The 22,213-nt window shown below is 58.1% G+C and overlaps 3 protein-coding genes across 6 annotated transcripts; 1 reads left to right on the plus strand and 2 right to left on the minus strand.

The window, feature by feature from the left end:
- Positions 1-3,837: 3,837 nt before the first annotated feature.
- CD14 (CD14 molecule) lies at positions 3,838-7,599 on the minus strand. 2 transcript variants are annotated; one of them, XM_074604038.1, is made up of 2 exons: positions 7,390-7,599; positions 3,838-6,337 (listed from the first exon to the last, which is right to left on the minus strand). In XM_074604038.1, exon 2 carries the CDS (start codon positions 6,325-6,327, stop codon positions 4,981-4,983), a length of 1,347 nt encoding a protein of 448 aa, XP_074460139.1. In that variant the 5' UTR covers positions 6,328-6,337; positions 7,390-7,599; the 3' UTR covers positions 3,838-4,980. The 2 variants fall into 2 exon arrangements, with proteins under 2 accessions (XP_074460139.1, XP_074460138.1); XM_074604037.1 differs by having other exon boundaries at positions 7,247-7,599.
- Positions 7,600-9,856: 2,257 nt separating this feature from the next.
- On the plus strand, positions 9,857-20,809 carry TMCO6 (transmembrane and coiled-coil domains 6). Of its 3 annotated transcripts, none has more exons than XR_012589496.1 (13): positions 9,857-10,034; positions 10,639-10,760; positions 11,004-11,113; positions 11,255-11,438; positions 11,802-12,023; positions 12,738-12,842; positions 13,492-13,577; positions 14,183-14,271; positions 14,924-15,035; positions 15,130-15,304; positions 15,432-15,526; positions 19,575-19,742; positions 20,228-20,583. XR_012589496.1 is itself a non-coding variant. In XM_074604128.1 (13 exons), exons 1-13 carry the CDS (start codon positions 9,947-9,949, stop codon positions 20,390-20,392), a joined length of 1,749 nt encoding a protein of 582 aa, XP_074460229.1. In that variant the 5' UTR covers positions 9,857-9,946; the 3' UTR covers positions 20,393-20,802. The 3 variants fall into 3 exon arrangements, 2 of the variants coding, with proteins under 2 accessions (XP_074460229.1, XP_074460230.1); XM_074604128.1 differs by having other exon boundaries at positions 14,155-14,271; positions 20,228-20,802; XM_074604129.1 differs by lacking the exon at positions 11,802-12,023 and having other exon boundaries at positions 14,155-14,271; positions 20,228-20,809.
- NDUFA2 (NADH:ubiquinone oxidoreductase subunit A2) lies at positions 20,730-22,154 on the minus strand. Its single transcript, XM_074604130.1, has 3 exons — positions 22,026-22,154; positions 21,826-21,932; positions 20,730-20,928 (listed from the first exon to the last, which is right to left on the minus strand). The coding sequence occupies exons 1-3, from the start codon at positions 22,127-22,129 to the stop codon at positions 20,837-20,839; spliced, it is 303 nt and encodes a 100-aa protein (XP_074460231.1). The 5' UTR covers positions 22,130-22,154; the 3' UTR covers positions 20,730-20,836.
- Between the last annotated feature and the right edge of the window lie 59 nt (positions 22,155-22,213).

Here is a 22,213-nt window from a genome sequence, read left to right on the forward strand (position 1 = left end):
CATATGGAACTGGACGCCAGTACTGGGGCACCACATGCCCCTCGGCGCAGCAGGGTCCGGCCAGTGGCAGAGGGGGGACGGGACCCCCACCCCGGGGCACCCTGGCCAGCCCTGCTCCTGCCCTACCTGGACCAGGCTGACAGTTTGCAGGTGCTGTGCGTCGCTCCCCACGGCTTCCAGCTCTTGGAAGACGGTGTCGATCACCTGGGGACAAGCTGGTCAAGCTGGGAGCCGTTGGCTCTTGGCGCCCGTGGCTGGTTCTCACACCCAGACCAGCAGGACTGGGGTCAGTCGGACGACCCGGGAGCCCAGCACCGTGCAGTTGCACTGTCACCTCTCCCCGTCACCTCTACCCTGCCATGTCCTGTGCCCTCACCCGCCAGACGATGCTCTGGAATGGCAGCTGGGTCCCGGGGCCATGGGGGGCCCACAGCAGCAGGGACACGCTGTAGCCAAGGGGAAGCAGGGCCAGCTGGGGTCTTGCCAACTCCAGGATCTTCTCCTGGTGGGAGAGACGGCGCCAGCAGAGCGGGGATGGTGCGGCACAGCCAGCATGGCACGGCACGGCATGGCATGGCTGGGCCACCATGGTGCAGGTGGTCCAGCGCAGAGGGCATTGGCGTGGATCGGTCAGCACAGCACAGGTAGCCCAGTATGGATGGCACGGTGTAGATGCACAGCATGCAGGGCATGGGTGGCATGGCATGGCATGGGTGGCACGGCATGGCACGGTGGCACACAGCACACCGGAGAGAGCACAGCAGGGGCAGTGGGGCACAGACAGCACATCCCAGCACAGCGGCCACCTCCCAGCAGCCAAGAGGAAAGAGGGAAGGGGTGAGCAACAGCAGCAGAGCCACCCATAGGACCAAGCCCCGCGTCCCCAGCACTGCCTGTGACACCCGAGGAGCTGGCAGCGGTGCCCAGTCCCTCCAGGACCGCGGCTTGGGCCAGCGTGTCCCTGGCTGGGGACAGGGGTGCAGAAGAAGGGCCCCCACAATACCTGTCCTGCATCCAAGCGGAAGATGCCATCGACAGTCAAGCAGCTGTCCTGGCGCGGGGGAGGGAGGGTGAAAATATTCAGCATTCCCCCATCCCAGTATGACCAGCGCAGGCTAAAGGAGGGGCTGGGCACACTGGGATGGAGATGATGGGGGTGGGGGGACACCCCTTCCCTTCCCCCGCTCTCCGGTAACCCCCAAAAGCCCCCCACAAGAGAGGGGCCCCTGGGGGTGCAGGGCAGGATCAGCCCAAGACCTCAGCACCCATCTGGGTCCCAAGCACGGCCGGGGGCTGCAACAGGGCTCCCTGATCCTGTCTGGTTCCCTGGGGACCCTCGTCCCCTCCATGCCCGTGTCCCCATCGCTCTCACCTGGATTTCCTTCCCAGCAAAGAGAAGCTGCAGAGGGTCGTTGCCGCTGGCCCCCCAGCTTTCCCCCGGCCCTGAAAACACCGAGCGTGGGGTGGTGCGGGGGGTTCATCCCCACCTGCCCCAGCTCCGCCTCCCCCCGCAGCCTGGGGCTGGGTCCCAGAGCCTCACACCCTCCCTGAGCCCTCCCGCTATGACCACCGTGCTCAGAGCCACCAGGGGCGGGGGGGACGCCCCCTCCCCATCGTCCCCGCCTAAGCCAGCCCCACCAGCGTGGCCAATGGTCCTAAGTGCCACCACGGCTGTGGCTGCTGCCCTGGCCCGTCTCCCCGGTGTGGGGGTTTGGGCTGAAGGCAGGTGTCCCCAGCACCAGCTCTACCTGCTGCCTGGTGGAGTCCCACGGCTGCTCGTACGGAGACATCCCGCTCGGCCTGACGGGACATAGGGCAGAGGGGCAACGAGCCGGCTCCTGCTCCACGCACCCGGCGCCAGCCAGGAGCCGGAGCAGCCCCTGGGGAGCTTGGCAGCGTCCGGCCATGCCGCACCGAAGGCAGGGGGACAGATCCCTCCAAACCGCCCCGTGGTGTCCCCCAGAACGGCACTCACCTCCCCAGCATCCATGGCCAGCTCAGCACCGACAGCCCCTGAGCTGCTGTTTCAGACAGGGGCGGGGATGGGGTTACACAGGGGGGATCGTGTTCCCCTGCATTATTAATGCGTGTCGGGCACAGCCATGGGGGCAGAGCCGGGCACGCACTGAGTCCATAGAATCATTGAATCACAGAATGTGTAGGGTTGGAGGGGACCTCTAAAGGCCATATAGTCCGACCCCCCTGCAGTCAGCAGGGACATCTTCAACTAGATCAGGTTGCTCAGAGCCTCATCCAGCCTGGCCTTGGGGGCTGCTCCGGCTCCTGGCTGGCTCCGGGTGCATGGGGGAGGAGCCGGCCCGTTGCCCCTCTGCCCTGTGTCCCGTCAGGCCGAGTGGGATGTCTCCGTACGAGCAGCCCATCTCCAGGGATGGGGTCTCCACCACCTCTCTGGGCAACCTGGGCCAGTGTCTCACCACCCTCAGCAGAAAGAACTTCTTCCTAATGGCTGATCTAACCCTGCCCTGCTCTAGTTTAAGACATTGCCCCTCGTCCTGTCGCTACATGCCCTTGCCAACAGCCCCTTCCCAGCTTTCCTGGAGCCCCTTCAGGGACTGGAAGGGGCTCTAAGGTCTCCCCGGAGCCTTCTCTTCTCCAGGCTGAACCCCCCCAGCTCTCTCAGCCTGTTCTCACAGCAGAGGGGCTCCAGCCCTCCCACCATTGCCGGGGCCTCCTCTGGCCCTGCTCCAACAGCTCCATGTCCTCCTTGTGCTGAGGGCTCCAGAGCTGGACACAGCACTCCAGGTGGGGTCTCAGGAGAGCAGAGTAGAGGGGGAGAATCCCCTCTCTGGATCTGCTGGCCACGCTTCTTTTGATGCAGCCCAGGATGCGATTGGCCTTCTGGGCTGCGAGCACACATTGTCGGCTCATGTCCAACTTTTCATCCACCAGAACCAGCCTGGAGGCACCGTGTTCTAGAGGCTGAGCCCCACTGGGCAAGGAGGCAGCGGGGCTGTGGGAGGCAGGTGGGTGCTGGGACCCATTCACACCGTGAGCGTGCTGCCCGCTGCAGGAGGGACATCTTTGCAAGCCGGGGACAGGAGATGAGGGACCTCGGACTATCATGAAGGGTTTTCTAGACACCAGAAGCAACCACAAACCACAGAATCACATTTACTGGAGATCAGTCATACCAAGAAAGCACAAAAGGAAATGCTGAAGCTGAGGATCTACATGGTCTGTGAAATGCGGCCTGTGGGAGACAGGAGTGAGGTCCTGGTACAGCTCCTGCCCCTTGCATTTGGACAGGACCAGGCGCAACAAGGAGACCCACGTGCGTCCCTCCATCTGCCGCTATTCCCCGTACAGAATGAGGTTACAGCGCTGCTCCTGGCTTTCCAAGCCCCCGCCTGCCCAAACGTCTTCAGGCTGGACACAAGATATCATCGCACCCAGGGCTCCATCAGGAGCGGAGCACGGGGTGGGTTTGTGCCTCATGTGGGTGCTGCGGAGGGAAAGCAAATCCTCGGATTGGGAGACACAGGGATTTCTCCTTCCTCATCCATCAGACGGCGGCTGCTGCTCCCCCTTCCCATGGTCCACCCAGCAGCGGGGCCGAGCACCAGCCCCCGGGCGCAAAAGCAGACACCAGGTGTACACACAGGTCCACGCGGGCCCACACGAGCAGAGCGGTGGCCTTCGCTGGCACCCATCTAACCACCCACGGCGCTCCCGGGAGCACAGCACCCGGGCGCCACGGCCCCAGCCCTCCCCTCCAGCTGCTCAGGGCTGACGTGGGCCCGCGGCACAAGCCCACACCCCCACCCCTGTGCCCCGAACAGACCCCAAGCCCATCACAGACCCGCGGATGGACCCTGCACCCTGTTTAGCCCCAGCTCCAGCCTTGGGTTTTTCCAGGCTCCGGTTTCCCACCCACCGGTTCGTCCAGCCCGTGTTTGCTCACGGGGTGCACGGACACGTGCACAAACAGAATAGAGCGGGGTGACAGAAATTACCCGGGAGCAGATTTTAATGAGAAGGGAGGACAGACCATGGGGACGAAGCGCCGGGCAGGCGAGCGCTGCCTGCCTACGACCAGACCCCTCCTTCCTCATCCCCGTTTTCCCACCCTCGTCCCTTCCCCACCCGCCCACCATGATCCTGCCTTTGATCCTCCCCGTAAGCGTTCCCCTGCTCTCCCTCAGCATCCCGCAATCGATTTTTCTCTTTACTATGAGACGTTTTCTGAATAACCCAGAATAAACCCGTTTCTTCTTATCAATCAGTTAAACAGTTTCCAGTTAAACCTCTTTGAGGTGACACTTGAGGGGTTTGTCCACCAGTGCCTTGAGAGCTCGGCTCTTGGTTGCGGTCTCTGCTCCCTCCCGCTCGTTAGCATTTGCGTATAGGGGTGTTTAATTTATTCATTTTCCTGTCTTTTGTGGTTTTTCCCTTATGCCGAATAGCAGTTAAGCAGCCATCCTCACAACCCAGCCGCCCTCACAGCCGTGGCCCAGCCATGGAGAGGTGGAGGGTCAGCAGAGGCTGCAAGGACGGCCGGGCTGGGAGGGCACAGGGCTACACGGTGGTGGTGGGGCTCGGGGGGGGACGGACACCACCGGACCCCAGCGAGGCTTGGGGCATCTGAGCACCACCTGCAAATATGATGGAGCCAAACTCCTCGTGTCCGGGGCAGACGGTATCACAGGGCGACGGGTGCACATTGGGGCTTGGGGAGTTGGAGTTGGCCATTAAGGAAAGCCCCTCTGGGGCGGTGCAGCCCTGGGGCAGAGCACGGCAAGGGGTTTTGCTTGGGGGGGTTTCCCCAAAACTTGGATGGGCAAAGCCACAGCCACCGTGGGAGAAATGCTGGGGACGGTCCCCTGCTCCTGGGGACACCGAGAGAGCCCCTCACCAGCACTTGGGGGTCCCGTGAGTCTTCCCACGGAGCTCCTGGCCTTGCAGCCCCCGGGGCTGATCCCCTGCGGGGAAGCACTGGTGGGAAACGGTGGCACAGCCCCTTCACACCCTGCGGCAGGGCCGGAGCAGCCCGGGCCTGGACCTGACCAGGAAGACAGCACCGGCTACGCCGAGCAGGGCAAGGGCAACGCAGACGGGGGCGATCACCGCGGCACTGTTACACCGCAGAACCGAGACCGGCACGTCCTTCACCAGCCTGCCCCGGTAGCCAGGGGGGGACTGACAGGTGTAGTCCTGGGGCCAGCCCTGCCCAAGGTGGCCCGTGGCTGCCAGCGCCTGCAGTCCCCCAGCCCCGGAGCACGAACAGTTGTAGGGGTTGCCAGCAGCAGCCACATCCCACAGGTGCTTCACCTCGTCCCACGGCAGCTCCGCAATCGAGTTGTTGTCGAGGTGGAGGGTGTCCAACATGGGGAAATTCCTGATGGAGGGAACAGCCCGCAGCATGTTTTGGCTGAGGAAGAGCTTCTTCAGGGAGCTGAGGGAGATGTCTACAGCACGGAGGTGGTTGCAGCTCATGTCCAGCACTTCTAGGCTGGGAGGCAGAGGTGTGAGGACTTCATCCAAGCCAGTGGCAGACAAGTTAAAGATCTGGAGGGCCACTGGCCACTGGCAGGAGGAGGATGGGTCTGCCGTGAGCTTGTTCTGGCTGAGATCTAGATGCTGAAGCTCAGGCAGCAGCCGCACACTTTCGCACACGCGGTGGTAGGATGTCAGGTTGTTGCCTTGCAGACTCAGCACCTGGAGCTGAGGGAAAGCCCCGCTGCAGAAGGCGGACGCCAAGCTCTCATCCCCCAGGCTGTTTTGTGCCAAGTCCAGGAAGAGCAGAGCTCTGAACACCCTCCCGATGCCACAAGGCAGGCTGGTGACGTGGGAACCAGTGACAGACAGCTCCTGCAGGGTCCCCAGCCAGCTGCTCAGGCTGGAGAAGTCCTGCTGGTGGCCCGTCAGCAGGGCAGATGTCACGTTGTGGAAGCGCAGGGACAAGATGGGCAAGTCCTTGTTGGCCATTTCCTCCCAGTTGCCTCTCCCTTTGAAAATGCAGCTCTCAAACACCAGCTCCCGCACCTGAGTGTAGGAGAAGAACTTCAGGACCCGGGCAAGGAGTATCTCAGGCACCAGGAGATCCCTAAAAATTATTTTTCTGATGAGAAGGGAGCCCAGCGTTTCAATGGAGGAGGGGTCCAGATCGCTGATGGGGAAGGCTACGTATCTCTCCAGCTCTCCCCCCTGAAACTCCACGACAGAGGCTGCGAGGCACTGGATGATGCTGCTTACAGTTTCCTGGGACAGGTGGTAGCACACACAGTACTCCTGAGTGCGATTGAAGAAACACCTGCCTTCTGCCTCCAAAAACCCCAGCCCCAGGAGGAGGAGAACAGCCACGTTCATGGTGAACAACCTAGAAACGAGGAGAACAAGGGTGAAAGGCAGCTCTCTTGTGGCAGCTGAGGGGGACCATTCAGATCCCTCTGGCTTGGGCCAGGTTGAGCCCCGCAGAGCCACCACCGCGCCGCCCTCATCCCTCCTGCCCAACCGCCCTCCGCGTGGGTCCGGGGCACCCCACCAGCACCCGCCTGTCTACTCCTGACTCAGGGGAAAGCTCGAATCACCAGTGAAACACCCAGGAGCTACGCCTGTGCCACCCGCTCCCGGGCAGGGAGTCGGTGGCGCTGGTCTCACCCCACCCCAAAAGCAGGGTTTTTCTGCACAGCTCCTCCTGAGGCGGCGGGCCGCCGGGCTCCCTGCTTTCCTGCCTGGGCTGCCGGGCTGCGGACTCCCGTTCCCAAGTGAGCAGGAAATCCCAGGGATCAGGAGAAACTTGAAATGTCGAGTTACGGACGGCGAAGCCAGACATCTCTGTCTGACCGCAGGATGGGAGAGCCGCAGCTCTGTTTGCTTCTCTGCGTGGCACGCGCTGCAATCTGGGGCAGGAAATTGCAACAGAAGGCTTCATATTTTCCTTTCCCAGCAATCTAATTCATTACCAGCCTCCAAGGGGACAGGAAAAAATAATTTTGGAGGGTCTGTGTGCATCCCCGTCAGCATCGAGTGCTGCTTTGCCACCCAGCTGACGGGAGAGTCTTATCAACAGATTGCAACGAAGCAGCAAGCAAAGATTAACGGCTCCTCAGAATGCGCTGACTCAGCTCTGCCCGAGCACCCAGCCGGGGCGGTGGCGAGGAGCCCCTGGGGGTCTCCAGTCCAACCCCTTGCTCTGAGCAGGTCTGTTGCCGGCACTATAGCCCCGATCAGCCACGGCTTTTCTTGGCCGTGTCTCACAAACCCGGGAGGACGGAGCTCTCCCTACCTCTCTGTGCCGTGCCGTGCCGTCCCTCCTGGGGGGAAGCTCTCCTGCAGCCCTTGCGTACAGTCCCCCTCGCTGCGAGGGCAGCTCGAAGCCGGGGTGGATTTGCCCAGTGACTCACCAGCCAGCTCACACCAAAACGTTACCTTGCCCCACGGCTGCTTCCTCTACCTGCTGCCAAATCCAGGGCTGAGTTGCCAAAGGCTCTGCGAGCGCTCAGCTCCCTCCCCCTGCCTCCAGCCGGAGGAGACCTCGCTGCCTGCAGGTGTCTTCCCACTGCCGTTGGCGCTTCCACAGCCCGTCCCGCCGCCGTTCAGATCCTCTCTGGCGCGGACCTGGCGACGGGCTCCCGGGCTCTCCCCTTGCTCCCGCCAAGTGACTTCCTGAGCAGGATGGGGACTGCTGTGCCACGGGAAGCCTCGCATCACGCAGCAGCCACCCGAGTCACTTCTGCTTCGCCCCCCTGCGGAAAGGGGATCTCGCAGCCGCAGGCTGGGAAGGGTTTTGGTCTAAGTGCCCATGCTGCTTGCTTTCCTAGGAAGGGTGAGGGAAGAGAGCACGGTAAAGGTGCCCTAAATGCACTCTCAGGACCAGCCCCAACACACTTTTGCTTCCAGGTGCTCTGGGCTTGCTGTGCCTTGGAGCCCCCTGGGCGCTGAGCGATGCAGAAGGACACCAGGCTGTCATACCCGATACCCAAACCATCCCCAGATGCCGGTGTCCCATGTAGGACGGGGACGGGGCAAATTCCCAACCGCTGCGTGTGCAGCCCAATGCTGCGAGGGGCACTTCTTCACCCAGCGTCGGCTTCCTTGGCAAGCTGGCTACTCAGCTTGGCCGAGGAACTCCCATCACTTGCCCCATGCCCCGGCCGTGCCTACATCAAGATGTTAACGCTCTGCATCAGCGAGCGGAGACCACCAGGCGTTTGGAAAGACCTGTCAGGGATTCTTCATTCCCCGAGGACTTCTCTGCTTATGTTGCTTATGCTCTGTTCTGAAATGAAAGTGCCTCAGAAAGGCAGCAAAACTGCATGGCTAGAAGATGCGATTCCCAGTTTGTTGTTGTTAATGCGGCTTTACGGAGACACACCGTCAGTGCGAAAGCGGCGGGGCAGGAGCTGCCTGTCCCACGCACTCTGCTGCTGGGACGGATGAAGGGAAGGTCTCCTTTTGGTGGTCACACCTACTGCAGCTCGTTTCCGTGATCCTGGCACCTCAGGCGGAGCACTGCACTGCTTTGCTGCCTTGCCTTGAGCGATTCCTGGTGCAGAGGGGTTCAGCGATTCTATCATTCCCCTCCTCCACCCTCGGGTTACACGAAACTGCTGCTGTGTGCACCGCGGAAAAGTCGTAGCAGCCTTTCTGAGCTCTCCTTGCTGCTCTTTTTGGCGAGGTCAGCAAAGGCCTGGTGCCTTTTAATTGCTCATTCCTGGCCGCCAACGGCGACTTCCTCCAAATGCCTTTCTGGGGAAAAATAAGCTCTTCTGTCTACCCAGTGGCCAGCCACACCCTGCTTCAGACATGTGGGTTTGGAGACTTTATTCTTTTCTTTGCCACCACGGAAGATCCCAGGACACCAAGACCTGTTGTCTTATGTTTCTGGGAAGTCTCTGGGCTTTTTTGGCTCCAACAAACACGCAACCCAGCCCTGTGTGAGGGCAGGAACCCCTCCCGAGCTCGGAGGCGGGCTGGTTTCTGCCCTGCAGGGCTGCTATGGCTTGAGGAACCCACAAAAACTGTTGTTTAGGCAATTATTCTGTCACCCAAAGACCCCTCCCCACCTGGGAAGGGGAATCGGGGGAAAACAAGGAAACCTGAGGGATGAAATATAAACGGATTTAATAGGATAGGACTAGATAATTAACAATAATACCACTAAAGAACCAGTATTGATGCCGATACCAATATAAAATAGACACGGACTGTTCTCAGCCCATCCCACCAGCAGGAGCCGTGCACTCCCCGCAGAGACAGCCAATGTGGGACCCTGCGAGCGCTGCGGCTGCGGGAGGAAGGGAAGGGCTCAGGGCTCCGGCACCGGGGCAAGCAGCGCTCTGGACCCTCGCCACCAAGGGAGAGAGAGAGAGAGAATTCCTCAGCAAACCTTCTAATTTATACTGAATATGCCGTTCGTGGTATGAAATAGCCCTGTTGGCAGCTTGGGTCAAGTGCTCGGGTCTCGCTCCTCCTCGTCCCTGCATGTGGCAAGGAAGTGAGACCTTGAAACCCGCTGTAACGTAAATATTTTCACAAACCCGGACACCAGAGTCTGCTCAAAGCCCAGTTTTCCCAAGAATTAGAAGAGACTTTAAGTCCCGAGCAGCCCCAACCAGGCCGCAGGAGCTCGTCCTCAGGCTGGTCCCCACCACGTCCCCGTCCATGTCCCCGTGTTTGGGCCCTGAGCCCCGGCCCTCACGACGGCCACCGTGACCCGGCCCCGGGGAGGGCCCGCCCCCGTCCTCCCGCGCTGGGGAGGTGGGTGGTGCCCGGGCCCGGGCCCCAGGGGCTCCCCGGGCCGCAGGGCCGAGCCCTCCGGGAGCGCACAGCCCCGACGACGGGCCTCGTCCCGGCCACCGGGACTTCCCGGGGACCAGGCAACGGCAGCGCCCGGCCCAGCGGCCGCGCCCGGCCCAGCCTCCTCCCCGCGGCCCGCCCTCTCCTCCTCCTCCTCCTGCCGCCGCTCCTCCTCCTGCCCGCCGCCATGTGGGGCCGGCGGCGGCGCGGGGCCGTGCCCGGGGGCGGCCGGAGCGCGGAGGAGCTGCGGGCCCGGCGGCGGGAGCGGGAGGCAGGTCCGCGGCGGGGACGGGGACAGAGGCGGGCCCCGGGAGGGGTTTGTGGCCGCCCACATCCCCCGCGGGTGTCGGGGCCAGGCCCCGGGGCGGTTGTGGGCCCCCCCATCCCCCGGGGGTGTCGGGGCCGCGGGTGGGAGCCCCCTGGTCGCCATCTCTGTCCCGCAGCAGGAGCCAAATAGAGCCCCGGCCCCATCTGGTTGCGCATCCCCACTGGGAAATGGCATCTGTGGCCTCCCTGCCCACTCCGGGAAGCATTTTGCAGCCTTATTTTGTGGTGTTTTGTTTTTTTTTTTTCATTCACATGCCTTTTCTGCCCTGGGTGAATCAGTTGCCAGTGATTTGGGTTTTCCAAGGTCTTGCCTATGGACAACCGGCCTTGTGTCCCTCCCACCACGCTCCTCATGCCTCTCGCCTGCCTTCATGCCAGTTTGCCCAGCCGTGGCTTCATGGCCAGTCTCAACGTGGTCACTGCCTTGTGCCTCGTCCCTCCCTGCCTCGCACGAGGAGGAACTGGCAGTTTCTCCCCGTTCAAAGGCTCTTTGGTGGGATGGAAAAGCGGCTTGACCCAGGCAGGTGGTGACGGGGACCGATTCGATCGCAGCCCTCAGGAAAGCCCGGCGGCAGGAGCAGCTGGTCAGCAAGCGGCTTCTGCGGGAGGACACTGCAGAGGAGGGTGGGCAGGATGGAGCAGAGAGCATGCCGGGCCCTCTCTCGGAGGACGAGGTGAGGAGCATGATGTTCTCCATATTGGTGGGGGTCTGAGAGGACTTCCCAGCATGTGGAGGACCCTGGGTGGAGGTGGGTTTGGGAGCGTTCTCCGAGTTGCCACCACACGGTGAGAAACAATGAGGTTCTTTGTGACCCTCTGAACTTGTGCCCTGGGTTCCTTTGCCTCCAGGATTAATGGGATGAAATTCCAACCCTGACACTGCTTGAAATTCACCCGTCTTTTAATTCTTGGGATAGGTTCTTCAGCTGCTCAGAGGTGTGCAGAGGGGTTCAGAGGACAGGAAAAGCTCACTCGGCCGCCTCCGCTGGGCTCTGCAGAACAAGGAGACTCAGCAGAAGTTTGTCAGGTCAGCCCGGGTTTGGCACTGCGGGGCTGTTACCAAGGGCACGTCCAGAGTGGCCCTTTGTCCCCGTCGTTGCGTGGGTGAGCGGGTGCGTGGCCGAGGGTGAGAAGGCAGGAGGTGACAGCACCCTTTGGGTTCCACCAGGCTGGACGGCAGCATCCGGACACTCATCGGGCTCTTCACCAGCAGCCTGGCTGACATGCAGATGGAGGCGGCCCGCTGTCTCCACGAGCTCTCCCACTCCAGTGACCCTGCTGTGGCTGAGGCGTGTCTACCAGTGACCTCCTACCTCCTCACCTACCTCTCGGGACACAGCGTAGAGTTCACGGTAAGATCCGTGCTTGCGTTTGCCAGGCCTCTGGCTCCTGATAATCCTTTGGGAGTGGTAGGGTGTTGACCTCTTTTGGCCAGCCTTAGCCTAACATGGCTCACATCGGAGTGCTGGTGGGAAGGGGCCCTCAGGAAGTCTCTAGTCCGTCCTTCCCCTTGGAGCTAGCCCAGGGTGGCAAGGCTTTGTCTGGCCAAGTCAAGGGGCCCTCAGGAAGTCTCTAGTCCGTCCTTCCCCTTGGAGCTAGCCCAGGGTGGTGAGGCTTTGTCTGGCCAAGTCTTGGAAATATGGAGACCCCCTTCACTGTGCCCCATCCCGACACCAAGAGGAGTTTGGTTCCATGGTGTTTGCACCTCCTTCCAGGTAGCTGCAGGCTGTTCTTCAGTTCTCCCAAGGCTCATCTCGGACAGGGAAATCCTTCTGCCGCAGCCCAGGACACAGGGATTTGCGCCGTTTGCGATGGGTTGCTCCTCTTCAGCTCCAAGCTCCGTTTGGGGAAGCAGGGACTGCAGGCTGTGGCAGTTGGACTCCATCATCCGAGACGCGTGGGGTGGCCTCTTGATGCGGGCTGGGCCTGGACAGGAGGTACCTTGGTGTCTGTGTGGTGGGTAAAGCAGAAATAATAGATGCAGGTCAGTTTAGGTGTTTGTAAAGATCTTGAAAAAGTGAAAGAAATGAGTGGTGGCAGGCTGGGATGCAGGGACGGCAGCTTTGTCAGCTTACCTTCACGCAGCCAGCAAGGAGGCTTTCCTCCAGGTCCGGAGAAGAGCAGAATGGCTGTAGCTCCGAGCTGTGCAGTTTGATCCGGGGTGAAGGAGCCGACAGGCAGAGTAGCTCTGGGACGCCCGTGTGGTTTGCCAGCTGCCGAGCAGCACGCTACGCTCCTCTGAGAAGCAGACGGCATCAGGGACGGGGTGGGGAGCAACCCCAAGGTGATGACCACATTTTAACGCAACACACGGGCAGCCTCCAGGAGAATACTGTGGGATTAGAGGAGACTCAGGGAAATGATGCAGCAATAATTTCAAAGCCTGAAAAACCTCCGAAGTAGAAGTGATCATATCCCAACCTGAGCCAGGTAGAAAAAGGAGAAATTGAAGCTGATGCAGCTGGGAACGGGGTAACTGGAGAGTCCGGCAGTATCCATCTGTGCACACCCCTCTGAAGACAGCTTCTGCCCCGCTCAGGGGAAGCGTGTGCCCCGGTCCCGGGGTGCAGGGCCCTAGAGGCCCTGCCGGCTGCCCCGGGTTCCGCTGGGGAGTGCGGAGGAGGTGACCCGCTCTCCTGGGTGTGTTTCAGGAGCTGTGTTTGTACACGCTGGGGAACCTGGTAGTGGAAAGTGAAGCTGTGAGGAAGCAGCTTCTGCCTCAGGGCATCATTCCGGTGCTGGCATCCTGCATCCAGGTACGTGAAATGGCTCGGCCGCACTCTTCCCCTGCCCTGCCCCAGAACAATGTCGTTTCTTATGCCCTTTGGACACGTCTGGCAGTGCGGAGTTACCAGCCCTCCTGCCGGCTGTGGCTACGGGCAGACACCCCTCTGCATGGGGCTTCTCCCTTGTGGGTGAGGGTCTCTCATGGGCTTTCCTGCACTCCATTTTCGGGGCTCAGGTCACCACCTTGTGCCCTTTTCCAGCTGAATCTCTCACATCCATAACCGCGGCTTGCCGATAAACAGTCTCTAACGCGGGGAGCTGCAGGCTTCTCCCCTCCGTACCGCTTGGGTCCAGCAGGCCAACACAGCGAGCAGGGCTTCATGTGCAGATCTGAACGCCCACGGCGGCACTGCTGCTGTGTTTGGGCTCATGGGTCCCATGTGCTGCAGCCCGTGTGGGTCCGGGGAGGGGACACAGCTCGGCTTCAGTGTGGCCACAGCTTGTTCTGTCACTGCCGGTCCCCTGCTGTGCCCCCCTCTTCCCCAGGCGCGGAGGGACTGCGCCGCTCAGCTGCTTGGTTTGGCGTTACAAAGAGGTATCGCCCTCTGACCGCAGCTGGCACCCCGGGATCCCCCCGGCTCTGTCACCCGGGATTAGCTCTGTTCCCTTTGATTGCAGTCCCCCCACGAGGCTGTGCTGGAAGGTCTGGGCTACGTCCTCTCGCAGCTCCTCCAAGCCAAGGAAGCCCCCACAGAGATCGTGCCGTGAGTCCGAGCCTCTTTAACCCTGCATCAGGATGGGCCCTGGGGCCCGGCATGGTATTTGCGTGCCGGGCACAACAACGCCTTTCCCATCCCAGTGATATTAATAGGTCAGAGCAGAATTCTACCGGAACTACAGAGGTTTTGTTGCGGATCAGGGCGCGGGGCCTGACTCCTTTCCCTCAGCATCATCTGAGCAGACAGCTGTGGTATTTTGGTAAAGGACAGTGTCGAGCAGGGTAGGCTCACAGGGAAATTATGGCCATATTCCTCCTGCAAAGGAAAAGATCGGCTTGACAGCCCCCACCCCGTGGCCCCCCCCCCCCGCAAAAACGTGACTTCGGCCAAGGTGTCCCCGGGCCCTGTCACCAACAGGGACAGCTTGTGCGGGGCCTTAGAGGCGCCTGAGGCTGCAGCCCTTTGGGAAGAGTCTCTTCCAGGCATGGTTTTGGAGCGTGTGGCCCCCAGTACGGGGGAGAGCAGGTCCCTGCTCGCCGGGCTGGGGTAGCGTCCCCGTCGGTTGTCTGTCGTGCTTGTGCTCTGGCCTGTGCCTCCATTAACTCTGCTGTTCTGACCCCAGCTTGGTTCTGGACTCTGTTCTCCCCCAGCACATGCTTCGGCTGGTGTGCTCCGGCCTCAAGGCTGGGACGGGAGCAGCCGTGGAGTTTGCGTGGTGTCTGCACTACATCGTTTGTAGGTAAACGCGCTTTTCTCCTCATTTTGAGCTCCCCCCCGGGGGCAGCCAAACAGAGAGGCAGGAAAGCTCAGGGTCCTGCAAGGGGACCTGGATTGCCTCCCCTTGGGAAAGCAACTCCCCTGCCGTCCTGGGCGTTCCCGCTCTCTGAGCACACACATGCTGTTTGCAGGATCACTGGGTTCCTTTACAGGGTGATAACAGGCGATAAACCCGAGGAGGCTGTTCCTAGTCCTCTGAACCCCTCCCAAATCGCCTCCCCATGTCTGGAGTTGTCCCCTGCGCTCCCCAAGGCAAGCCCCCTGAACCCAGTGTCACCTGGCCGGGCTGGCTGCTGCCAACAATCTCCGCCTGCCTTGGCGTGGCTGCTCTGATGCCACCTCTTTCGGCAGCCCCAGCAGAAAAGAATGTGGGGGTACTCAAAGAAGGATTGGGGCTGTTGTTTCCAGATCCGCACCGATAATTCCAGTGGATCTGTTCTCCATGGGCTCTTAAACTTTCTCATAAGCACAGAAACAAGCTGCTATTCCGACGCGAAAAAAAGCCCTGTGGTGGTTCAGGAGAGCGCTCTGAATTTCCGGGCCCTGTTGTTTGGCGAGGGCTGCGGCGGTTTTCCCCTCTCCGAGCGCCACCACGCTGTCCCTTCCCTTTGTAGCCATACAGCCAACGCCGTCTTGCTGTCGCTGGGGGCCTTGCCTGCCCTCACCTCGCTCTTGCTCGACATGGCTTCTGAAATCCCCCAGGATGCTCCCGAGGGCCTGGAGCTGGTAAGAGGCGGGCAGGGTGTGCTGGCCCTTCTCGGCATTGCTGCGGGGTTGCGGTCTGTCCGGCTGAAGGGCTTTGTGTTTCCCACCGTCACAGCTCGTCTGCCCGGTGCTGCGGTGTCTCAGCAACCTGCTCGCGGAGGAGACGGGCTGCGAAGGCCAGATCCAGGACGAGCGCCTGCTCATCGCCCTCTTCCTCATCCTGCAGACCTTCTTCCAGCAGCACCCGTTCATCGTACAGGAATGTCTCTGGCTGCTCAACAACCTCACGGGTGAGCGTCCCACGGCGATATCACCAGAGCCAGAGCTGCTGCTGGGACCTGCCTCGATTGCTGGCTGGTCTTGGCTACACAGACCGCTCTCAGAAACAGTGATTTTTATTGATGTTTCCTTCCCTAGCGGATGAGCCCTTCTTCTGCTCCGCTCTGCTCTCCCTGGATTTGCTCCCGGCCCTGCTGCAGCTCCTGCCCTGTTCCCAGATGGCTGGTGTGTTGGTAAGACCTCGCCTGGTGCCCCGGCTGTGGGGAGGGAAAGCACTGGATTTTCAGGAACATGGGTCCTGCACGTATGGTGTTCGGGTTGGAGCTTGGCTCAGGGCAGTAGCAACAGCTTGGCAGAAAGTCTCGTGTTGTGGTAGTGTCACCGTGCCCCTCCCTTGAAGTCACTACGGCTGTATTTACCCTTGACAGAGTCTGGTTGACCCGGGTGTTGCGTGAAACGGCTGTATTCTACCTCAGAAGCCTCTTGATTTTATGACTTTCCTTAATGTGTGAACAATGCTATATTTTTGTATTCTTGGCCAATTTAGTAATTATTCCACATAATCCACCCCGTGACTACAGTCACTCAAGCTCTACGATAATCAATACTGATGGGGAATATCACATGTCCTCTTATGGCGAGGGATATCAAGTGCAAATACTTCTTGTGGGGTGATTAAGCGAGTTAAGCGTTTCATCATAATCCAAAGTCTAACATACAAAACAATTGTCAAAGCAAAGCACAATACAGTGAGTACTAGTAGAACAACAACAGGATGGAGCATCTTGTTAAAAAGTCCTGTAGCTGTTGGTGACCATCCAAAGAGGGTGTCCCACCATTCATGTCCTCCGTCTCTCTTGACCCTTTCCAGTACATGGTGTATTTCTTCAACATCATGATGGACAGTAATCAGAGTTCTTTGTCCATTTTCTTGGGCCTCTTTCAACAATCGCTTCAATTCATCGTGTTGTAGCAACTTCTTCACTAGTGAGAGATTCATTCCGATAGGGGTAGGCAGCAAATCTCGAATCAATGTGTAATTAGATTGTAGCAATTGAAAAGACGTAACAGGAGCTGAATAACTGAAGTCACATCCAATGATGTTAGTAAAGTTACAAACACAAAGATTTGAGTTATTACGTATATCTACTGCTATGTCATCTACGAATACAAAAGTACAGGGAGACCTCATGCAAACACACCCTTTCCCAATATATACAAGCACAGTTTCTGGGGTTTCATCAGGTTGTATCTCAAAATGACAAACATTCTGGTTGGTGTCAAGACAAATGTCTTGTGCCTTGAGAGTATTACTCTCACAAATGAATCCTTGTTGATCTCGTGAAATGCATGCTTCAACATCAACAGTTTGCCATTTATTCTCGTTTTGTTGTGCCCACACTCTATGCTCTACCGGATGGAGTATAGCTCCATGGTGATTCAACCCCAGTGCGATGATTGGGTATATGGTGTATACTGAGGCATTGCGTATCGTTAAGACAAAAGCTGTGGCTTTGCTCTCAGTGGGATCATAGGTGAAATTAACCAGATACCACCAGGACTGAAATTTTCTCTCAAACTCAATTGCATTATCCCATATTACTTTTCGAATTTCAGTGGGCAAGGTGCCTTCTTCACCTTCCCTTATAATTGCGGCTGTCATAGATTGCATCCACAGTTGGGCTTGGATACAACTAAGGGCCAAGGAAACATTGTTTTGGGTTGTACCAAGTGCATTTGTGATCAGCTGATGGTCTTTTTCACCTGTTTCCTCCCACTGAGGCAATATATTCGATAAAAGCCATTGGTGATTTCCCAATGCTGATAGAGAGGACTGTAGAGGATGTTTTAATTTGTCTAGATCACTAGTAGTTGTGACTAGTTTGTTTGCAAGTATCTCAGCATCTATACTATTTAAGACTCCCAGGCCTGTTCCTAAGATACCAGTCACGTCTCTCTTCAGTCGTTGTGAGGTGGCAACAGTTCGTCTGTCCACGTACAGTTCATTTAAGGTTCCTGTAAGACACAAAAGAAAAGGGAATCTGCTCGGTCTTACTTGACCGACGGGGTTAAAAAGACAGCAAGGTTCACCAGGAATAGTTGTTAAAAACACTCCTGGTCCCCAAGAATCTCCTGCTTCTTCCTCACTCAGCATAATTCTGTCCCCCCCTTCAGAAGAAACTCGCCACACGTACTCAACAGCTGACTCTTCTGGTCGCCTCGAATATTTCTCCCTTATTTTTGTTAACTCGATTGGTGTCCATGGAACGGTACGCACAGTGGTGTGAATTTCATCATCATCATCAACCGCAGTTTCAGTTTTAACCAGAGGACGTAAAGGAAAAACTTGGGATTTCAAAGTAAAAGTCCTTTCCTCCTCATCTTCTTCGTCATCCTCACTATTAGACAAAAAATCTCCGGTCTGGGTTCCGGAATTTGGATAACACATTAACTTACGAATCTGTTGGACCTGGGTCGAGGGCTGCATTTTATCTAAGAGCCCAGTCACCCTTTCCAATAACATTTTAAGTTGAGCATTCTGGTTTCCTAAACATTCATTCTCACTCACAAGCTTATCAACTTGAGTTCTTAATTTTTCTCCTGTCTCCTTTTGCAAGGCTAATGATGACTTCAGCACCTCATTCTCCGATTTCAGGGTTGCATATTCTACAGCTGAAATCAGATTAGGAGCAGGGGTTTCTCTAGCTTCTTGTTGTGCACAAGATAAACAGGCGCCTAACACAGCACAAATCACACCCTTGCCTTTCCCCGCTCTGAGCTTCTGTGAAACCCGACACTCTTCAATACGCTCCACCACTTTCTCTTCATCCTTCCAAAATTTTTGGGCCCACTCCTTCCCAGCCTGGGAAGGGGCACAATCATATTTTTGCAGCAGTTTATCCATGGCAATCCCGCCGGACTACGCCAAATTCTGTTGCGTGAAACGGGGCCAAGCGGTTTTGGCAGAAGATAAACCCCCTTGCGTTCTAACACTCCTCACCGAGGTGGGAGGCTAGGTGCGGCTAGGTTTAAATTCTGAGTGATGCCCACTTCAGCACTATCAGTCCAATCGTGTTTAATATGTATTAAACTACTACGATTTGGATACACTAATAGTGGGCTGCACCTTCAGTCTAGTCGTGCTCCTGAACTAGCACGGCCTCTCTCAAGTTTTGGTCGCGTTCAGTGAGAAAGCGGAACGACTAGCTACTTAAACAGTGCAGTTTATTTAAACAACAGATATACAGGTTCTTTAGGGTTGCCGGTGATAAATACACTGTCTGCAAAGCACGTGCAAATAAAGATATTGCTAAGTATACAAACGCGCGACAAAATTATAAACGATACAGCCTGGCTATAAATGTAGGGTAGAGATTCTCTAGAGAAATTTCTAAGTCCCCGAGAAAGCGCTCAGTGTAATCGAAGTCTTACCCAAAGGCGTCCCTATGGGGGGAAGAGAGGCTCAGCCCGTCGACTGATCCCGGAAATCAGCGGTGGAATTCTTCGCGATGGTGTCTTCCCTGACATCCCCTCTCTCTTGGGCTATTTTTATATTATTTTTTTATCTTCAAAGTGGAGTTTGAGTGACTTTAGTCATATGTACTTTTATTATGATTAATGTATTCAAGGAGGAGTGTTCACACCTCGGGGGCGGATAGCCTCCGGGATGGAGGTGTGTTTTGGTACATTGTGGTGAGCAAAGTTCGCACAAAAGGACAGCATTTCATCAACATTAGACGAAATGTTGGCTCGGGTAGCGTGTAGGCCGCTTATCAGTTCCGTAGTACCATCTCGTCCCCATATCTGCTATTCGTCACAAGGGAAGGCCACGGAACAAGCGTGTTCCGTTCCATCCCTCGTGTAGTTTCGCAAACAACCTTGTACAGGGAATCACAGGTGTTGCATTCTTCGTGTGCTAGCTGCAGCTGTATTCTACCTCAGAAGCCTCTTGATTTTATGACTTTCCTTAATGTGTGAACAATGCTGTATTTTTGTATTCTTGGCCAATTTAGTAATTATTCCACACCGGGGATGAACAATGCAGGTGGAGAAGGCTTTTAAAGAGCATTTAAAATCCAGGCAGTTGGTGGGCACATGGCTTTGGGGAAGCACCTGGTGGGACCTCCAGGGAGGACACAGGGAGTTCTCTGGAGCCCTGTGGGCATGTGGCTTTGGGGAAGCACCTGGTGGGACCTCCAGGGAGTTCCCTGGAGCCCTGTGGGGAATCCTCCGCCCTCTAACGAAGCGTTCATTACTCGTTCTCATGCCTTTTCCACCCAGGTCCTGACAGTTCTGTGCAACGTAGCAGAGAAGGGCCCAGCCTACTGCCAGCAGCTGCACCGCCAGCCTGCCCTACCCCTGCTGCTGCCCGCCCTCGCGCTGCCCGACCCCGAGGTGGTGGGGCAGTGCCTGGAGCTGCTGCACCTCCTCTTCCTGCACTGCCCAGAGGTGAGAGCCGGGGAGTGGGGAGTGCCCACCCCACGATCAAGCACAAGGTCATAGAGGCCGGGATGGGGATTATTATTACTATTGAAATGCTACTGCCTTCAGCCATTGCCATGCCAGCCCCCGTCCTCAGCACCCAGATGCGTGCCTGAAGGGGGACACTTGTGCGATGCGGAGGCGGGGGAGCCCTTCTTGTGTCTCTGGAGAGTTCGTTTTCATTGACAAAGACTGGTTTTTGGGCAGGCTGGTTGTACCCTTTGAGGTTGTAATTGGGGGGACTCCTTGATTCAGTTGTGCGTACTTCCAAGCTCTGCGCACTCCCAGCCAGCGATCAGCACAGCTGGAGTTACCTGGCTTGGGACTTCAGCGTCTGGCTGGGCTCTGGGGAATTCCTTCAACTCCGTTCCCCAGGCTGTGCAGTGGCGCTCTGGGCAGACAGGATCAGTTGCAGCAGTTACTCAGCTCTCCCCCCCTCTCCTCCTGCACAGGCTGCTGCTGACTTCGTCAGGCAAGGCGGGCACCGGGCCCTCGAGCAGCACCAGAGCACCCCAGAGCTGCAGGAGCGGGTGCGAGCGCTGCTGGACATGGTCGGGCAGCCCCTGGGAGCCTCCACCTTCAGTTCGTGCCACGCCGCACTCTCTGCCTTCTCCTAGGCCATGCCGCCTCCCTTCCCTCCCCCTGCGCTCCGAGGAGGAAGAAACCCTTTGTTCGTCCTGTGCCCTGCTTCCCCAAGGGCTGGCCAGGCGTCTAACCACCAGCTGTTAAGCACCGGTGCTGGCTGCACTGGGATGCTAGTCCTGGGGAAGATACTGCTGTTCCCATCCTTGTCACCACCAGCAGGCTGCCCCGTGCCTCCCCAGCGCTCGGGGCAGAGCCCAGCCGCAAGCCAGGCAGATGGGCTCTTGATGCCGGGGAGGTGGGGCATAAACCCTGCTGGGTGAGCCGTTCCCTCCAGCTTCTCCTTATGGCTTTAAACCCAACACGTGAGGCTCAGGGTAAGCACTTTGCATTTATGAGATGGATAAGTTAAAGATACACGTTTTTACATTAAAGATCATCAGTCAAGTCTTCGGCATGTGCGTATTTACTGTCTGTCTTCACGCCTTGCTTTTCACAATGTTCTCTAAGGCCTTGGCCACTTCATCGACGGTGAGGTTGTTCAGCGGCACGCTCTTCTCCTTGCCAAACTCTGCGGGAAAGACAGAGGGTGAGAGGGGAGGCCAGTGCCTCGGCCCTTTTCTGGTGCAAGGGCAACCCAAAGTCCTGCTTTAGGTTTCCCAAGCACCGCTGGCGTCACAGCCCAGGCTCCCTTCACCGCCCTCTCGCGCCCACCACTCCCCAGCGTGCCTCCCTGCGCCCAAGTTAGTATTTCCACCTTCTCTTTCTTCTCATCCTTTCCCTCGGAGAGAAGCCAGCGCAGCCTTAATGTACTTCCGTGCCTCTTTTTGTTAACTTTTACTGCGCAGCAGCTGAGCTGAGGCCGCCACCACATCCCAAAGCCACCTGGTGGCTTTCGGCCTGCTCACATCAAGATGCTCACCACCACTTCGGTAAAATAGTGCTGGAAAACTTGCTGTTCCTACAGCAGCCCCTTCCCGGGGGTACCTCTCCCTGCAAGTCACGCACAGAGGAGAAGCAGGCACTACACGGGCAGGCTCTGCTGGCCCGTGTGCTTGCACTGGGAGACCTGTGGTTAAAAAGTCATTGCATCTCTTCAAAAGGAAGTTGATAAATTATTTTTGTCCAGCCCAGGTGGCTTTAGGAAGGAAACATCAGCCTTTACAGAGGAGCTTTTGTGTTCCTTCATTGGCATTACACTGAGAACACAGTGAAAACAAGGGAAAAACAGGAACATTTTTCTATATAGCAATCCTACAGGGGTGGGAGATCACAGCCACAAGTTGGCAAACCACCTTCTGGGCCACAGGTCCCTTTTTTTGTCCCTCACCCTAACTCTAACCTTACTGTAAAGGACAAAACGTCCCTTACTGTAACCACCCAAGCCCCGCTGCTGCAGGCCGGGGGCCGGTGCTCCCTCCCAGCTCTCCCCAAGCGGCGGCTCCCGGCGGGGACCCCCCACGCTTACCGTAGCGAGCCCAGAGCTTGGGCTGCACACCGGAGCACTCCCGGATCAGGATGGGGAAGTCGGGATTCGCCTTCTTCAGGGTCACGTAGTGCTGCTCGATGAAGTCTCTGCGGAGGGAAGGGGGAAAGGCGGATGCCTGTGGCTGAGGCCGGTGCCTCATCGCGCCCCGGCCGGCCCTGGCGCCCCAGTCCCCGGCTCACCTGACGCCGCGGCTGCCGGCGGAGCGCTGGCACAGGTGGATGCGGAGCTCCCGCAGGCCGCGGCCCAGCCCGCCCCCGATGCCCCTCACCACCGCCGCCGCCATCTTCTCTCCGCTCCGGACAACAACACGGGGGCGTGGCTTCTGCGCCCGCCAATGGCGGAGCTCGCCAGTCCCGGCGCCCGCCAA

This window comes from Larus michahellis, chromosome 11 (genome assembly GCF_964199755.1).
Source record: "Larus michahellis chromosome 11, bLarMic1.1, whole genome shotgun sequence".
NCBI lineage: Eukaryota > Metazoa > Chordata > Aves > Charadriiformes > Laridae > Larus > Larus michahellis.

What these genes read in the sequence shown, in the direction of transcription:
- NDUFA2 (XM_074604130.1), bottom strand. Translation starts at nt 22,129, where the DNA reads ATGGCGGCGGCGGTGGTGAGGGGCATCGGGGGCGGGCTGGGCCGCGGC. An exon ending in GCCGGCAGCCGCGGCGTCAG is followed by an intron (nt 21,933 to 22,025) that starts GTGAGCCGGGGA and finishes TTCCCTCCGCAG; the next exon opens with AGACTTCATCGAGCAGCACT. An exon ending in CAAGCTCTGGGCTCGCTACG is followed by an intron (nt 20,929 to 21,825) that starts GTAAGCGTGGGG and finishes TCTTTCCCGCAG; the next exon opens with AGTTTGGCAAGGAGAAGAGC.
- CD14 (XM_074604038.1), bottom strand. Translation starts at nt 6,327, where the DNA reads ATGAACGTGGCTGTTCTCCTCCTCCTGGGGCTGGGGTTTTTGGAGGCA.
- TMCO6 (XM_074604128.1), top strand. Translation starts at nt 9,947, where the DNA reads ATGTGGGGCCGGCGGCGGCGCGGGGCCGTGCCCGGGGGCGGCCGGAGC. An exon ending in GCGGCGGGAGCGGGAGGCAG is followed by an intron (nt 10,035 to 10,638) that starts GTCCGCGGCGGG and finishes ATTCGATCGCAG; the next exon opens with CCCTCAGGAAAGCCCGGCGG. An exon ending in GACACAGCGTAGAGTTCACG is followed by an intron (nt 11,439 to 11,801) that starts GTAAGATCCGTG and finishes ACCTCCTTCCAG; the next exon opens with GTAGCTGCAGGCTGTTCTTC.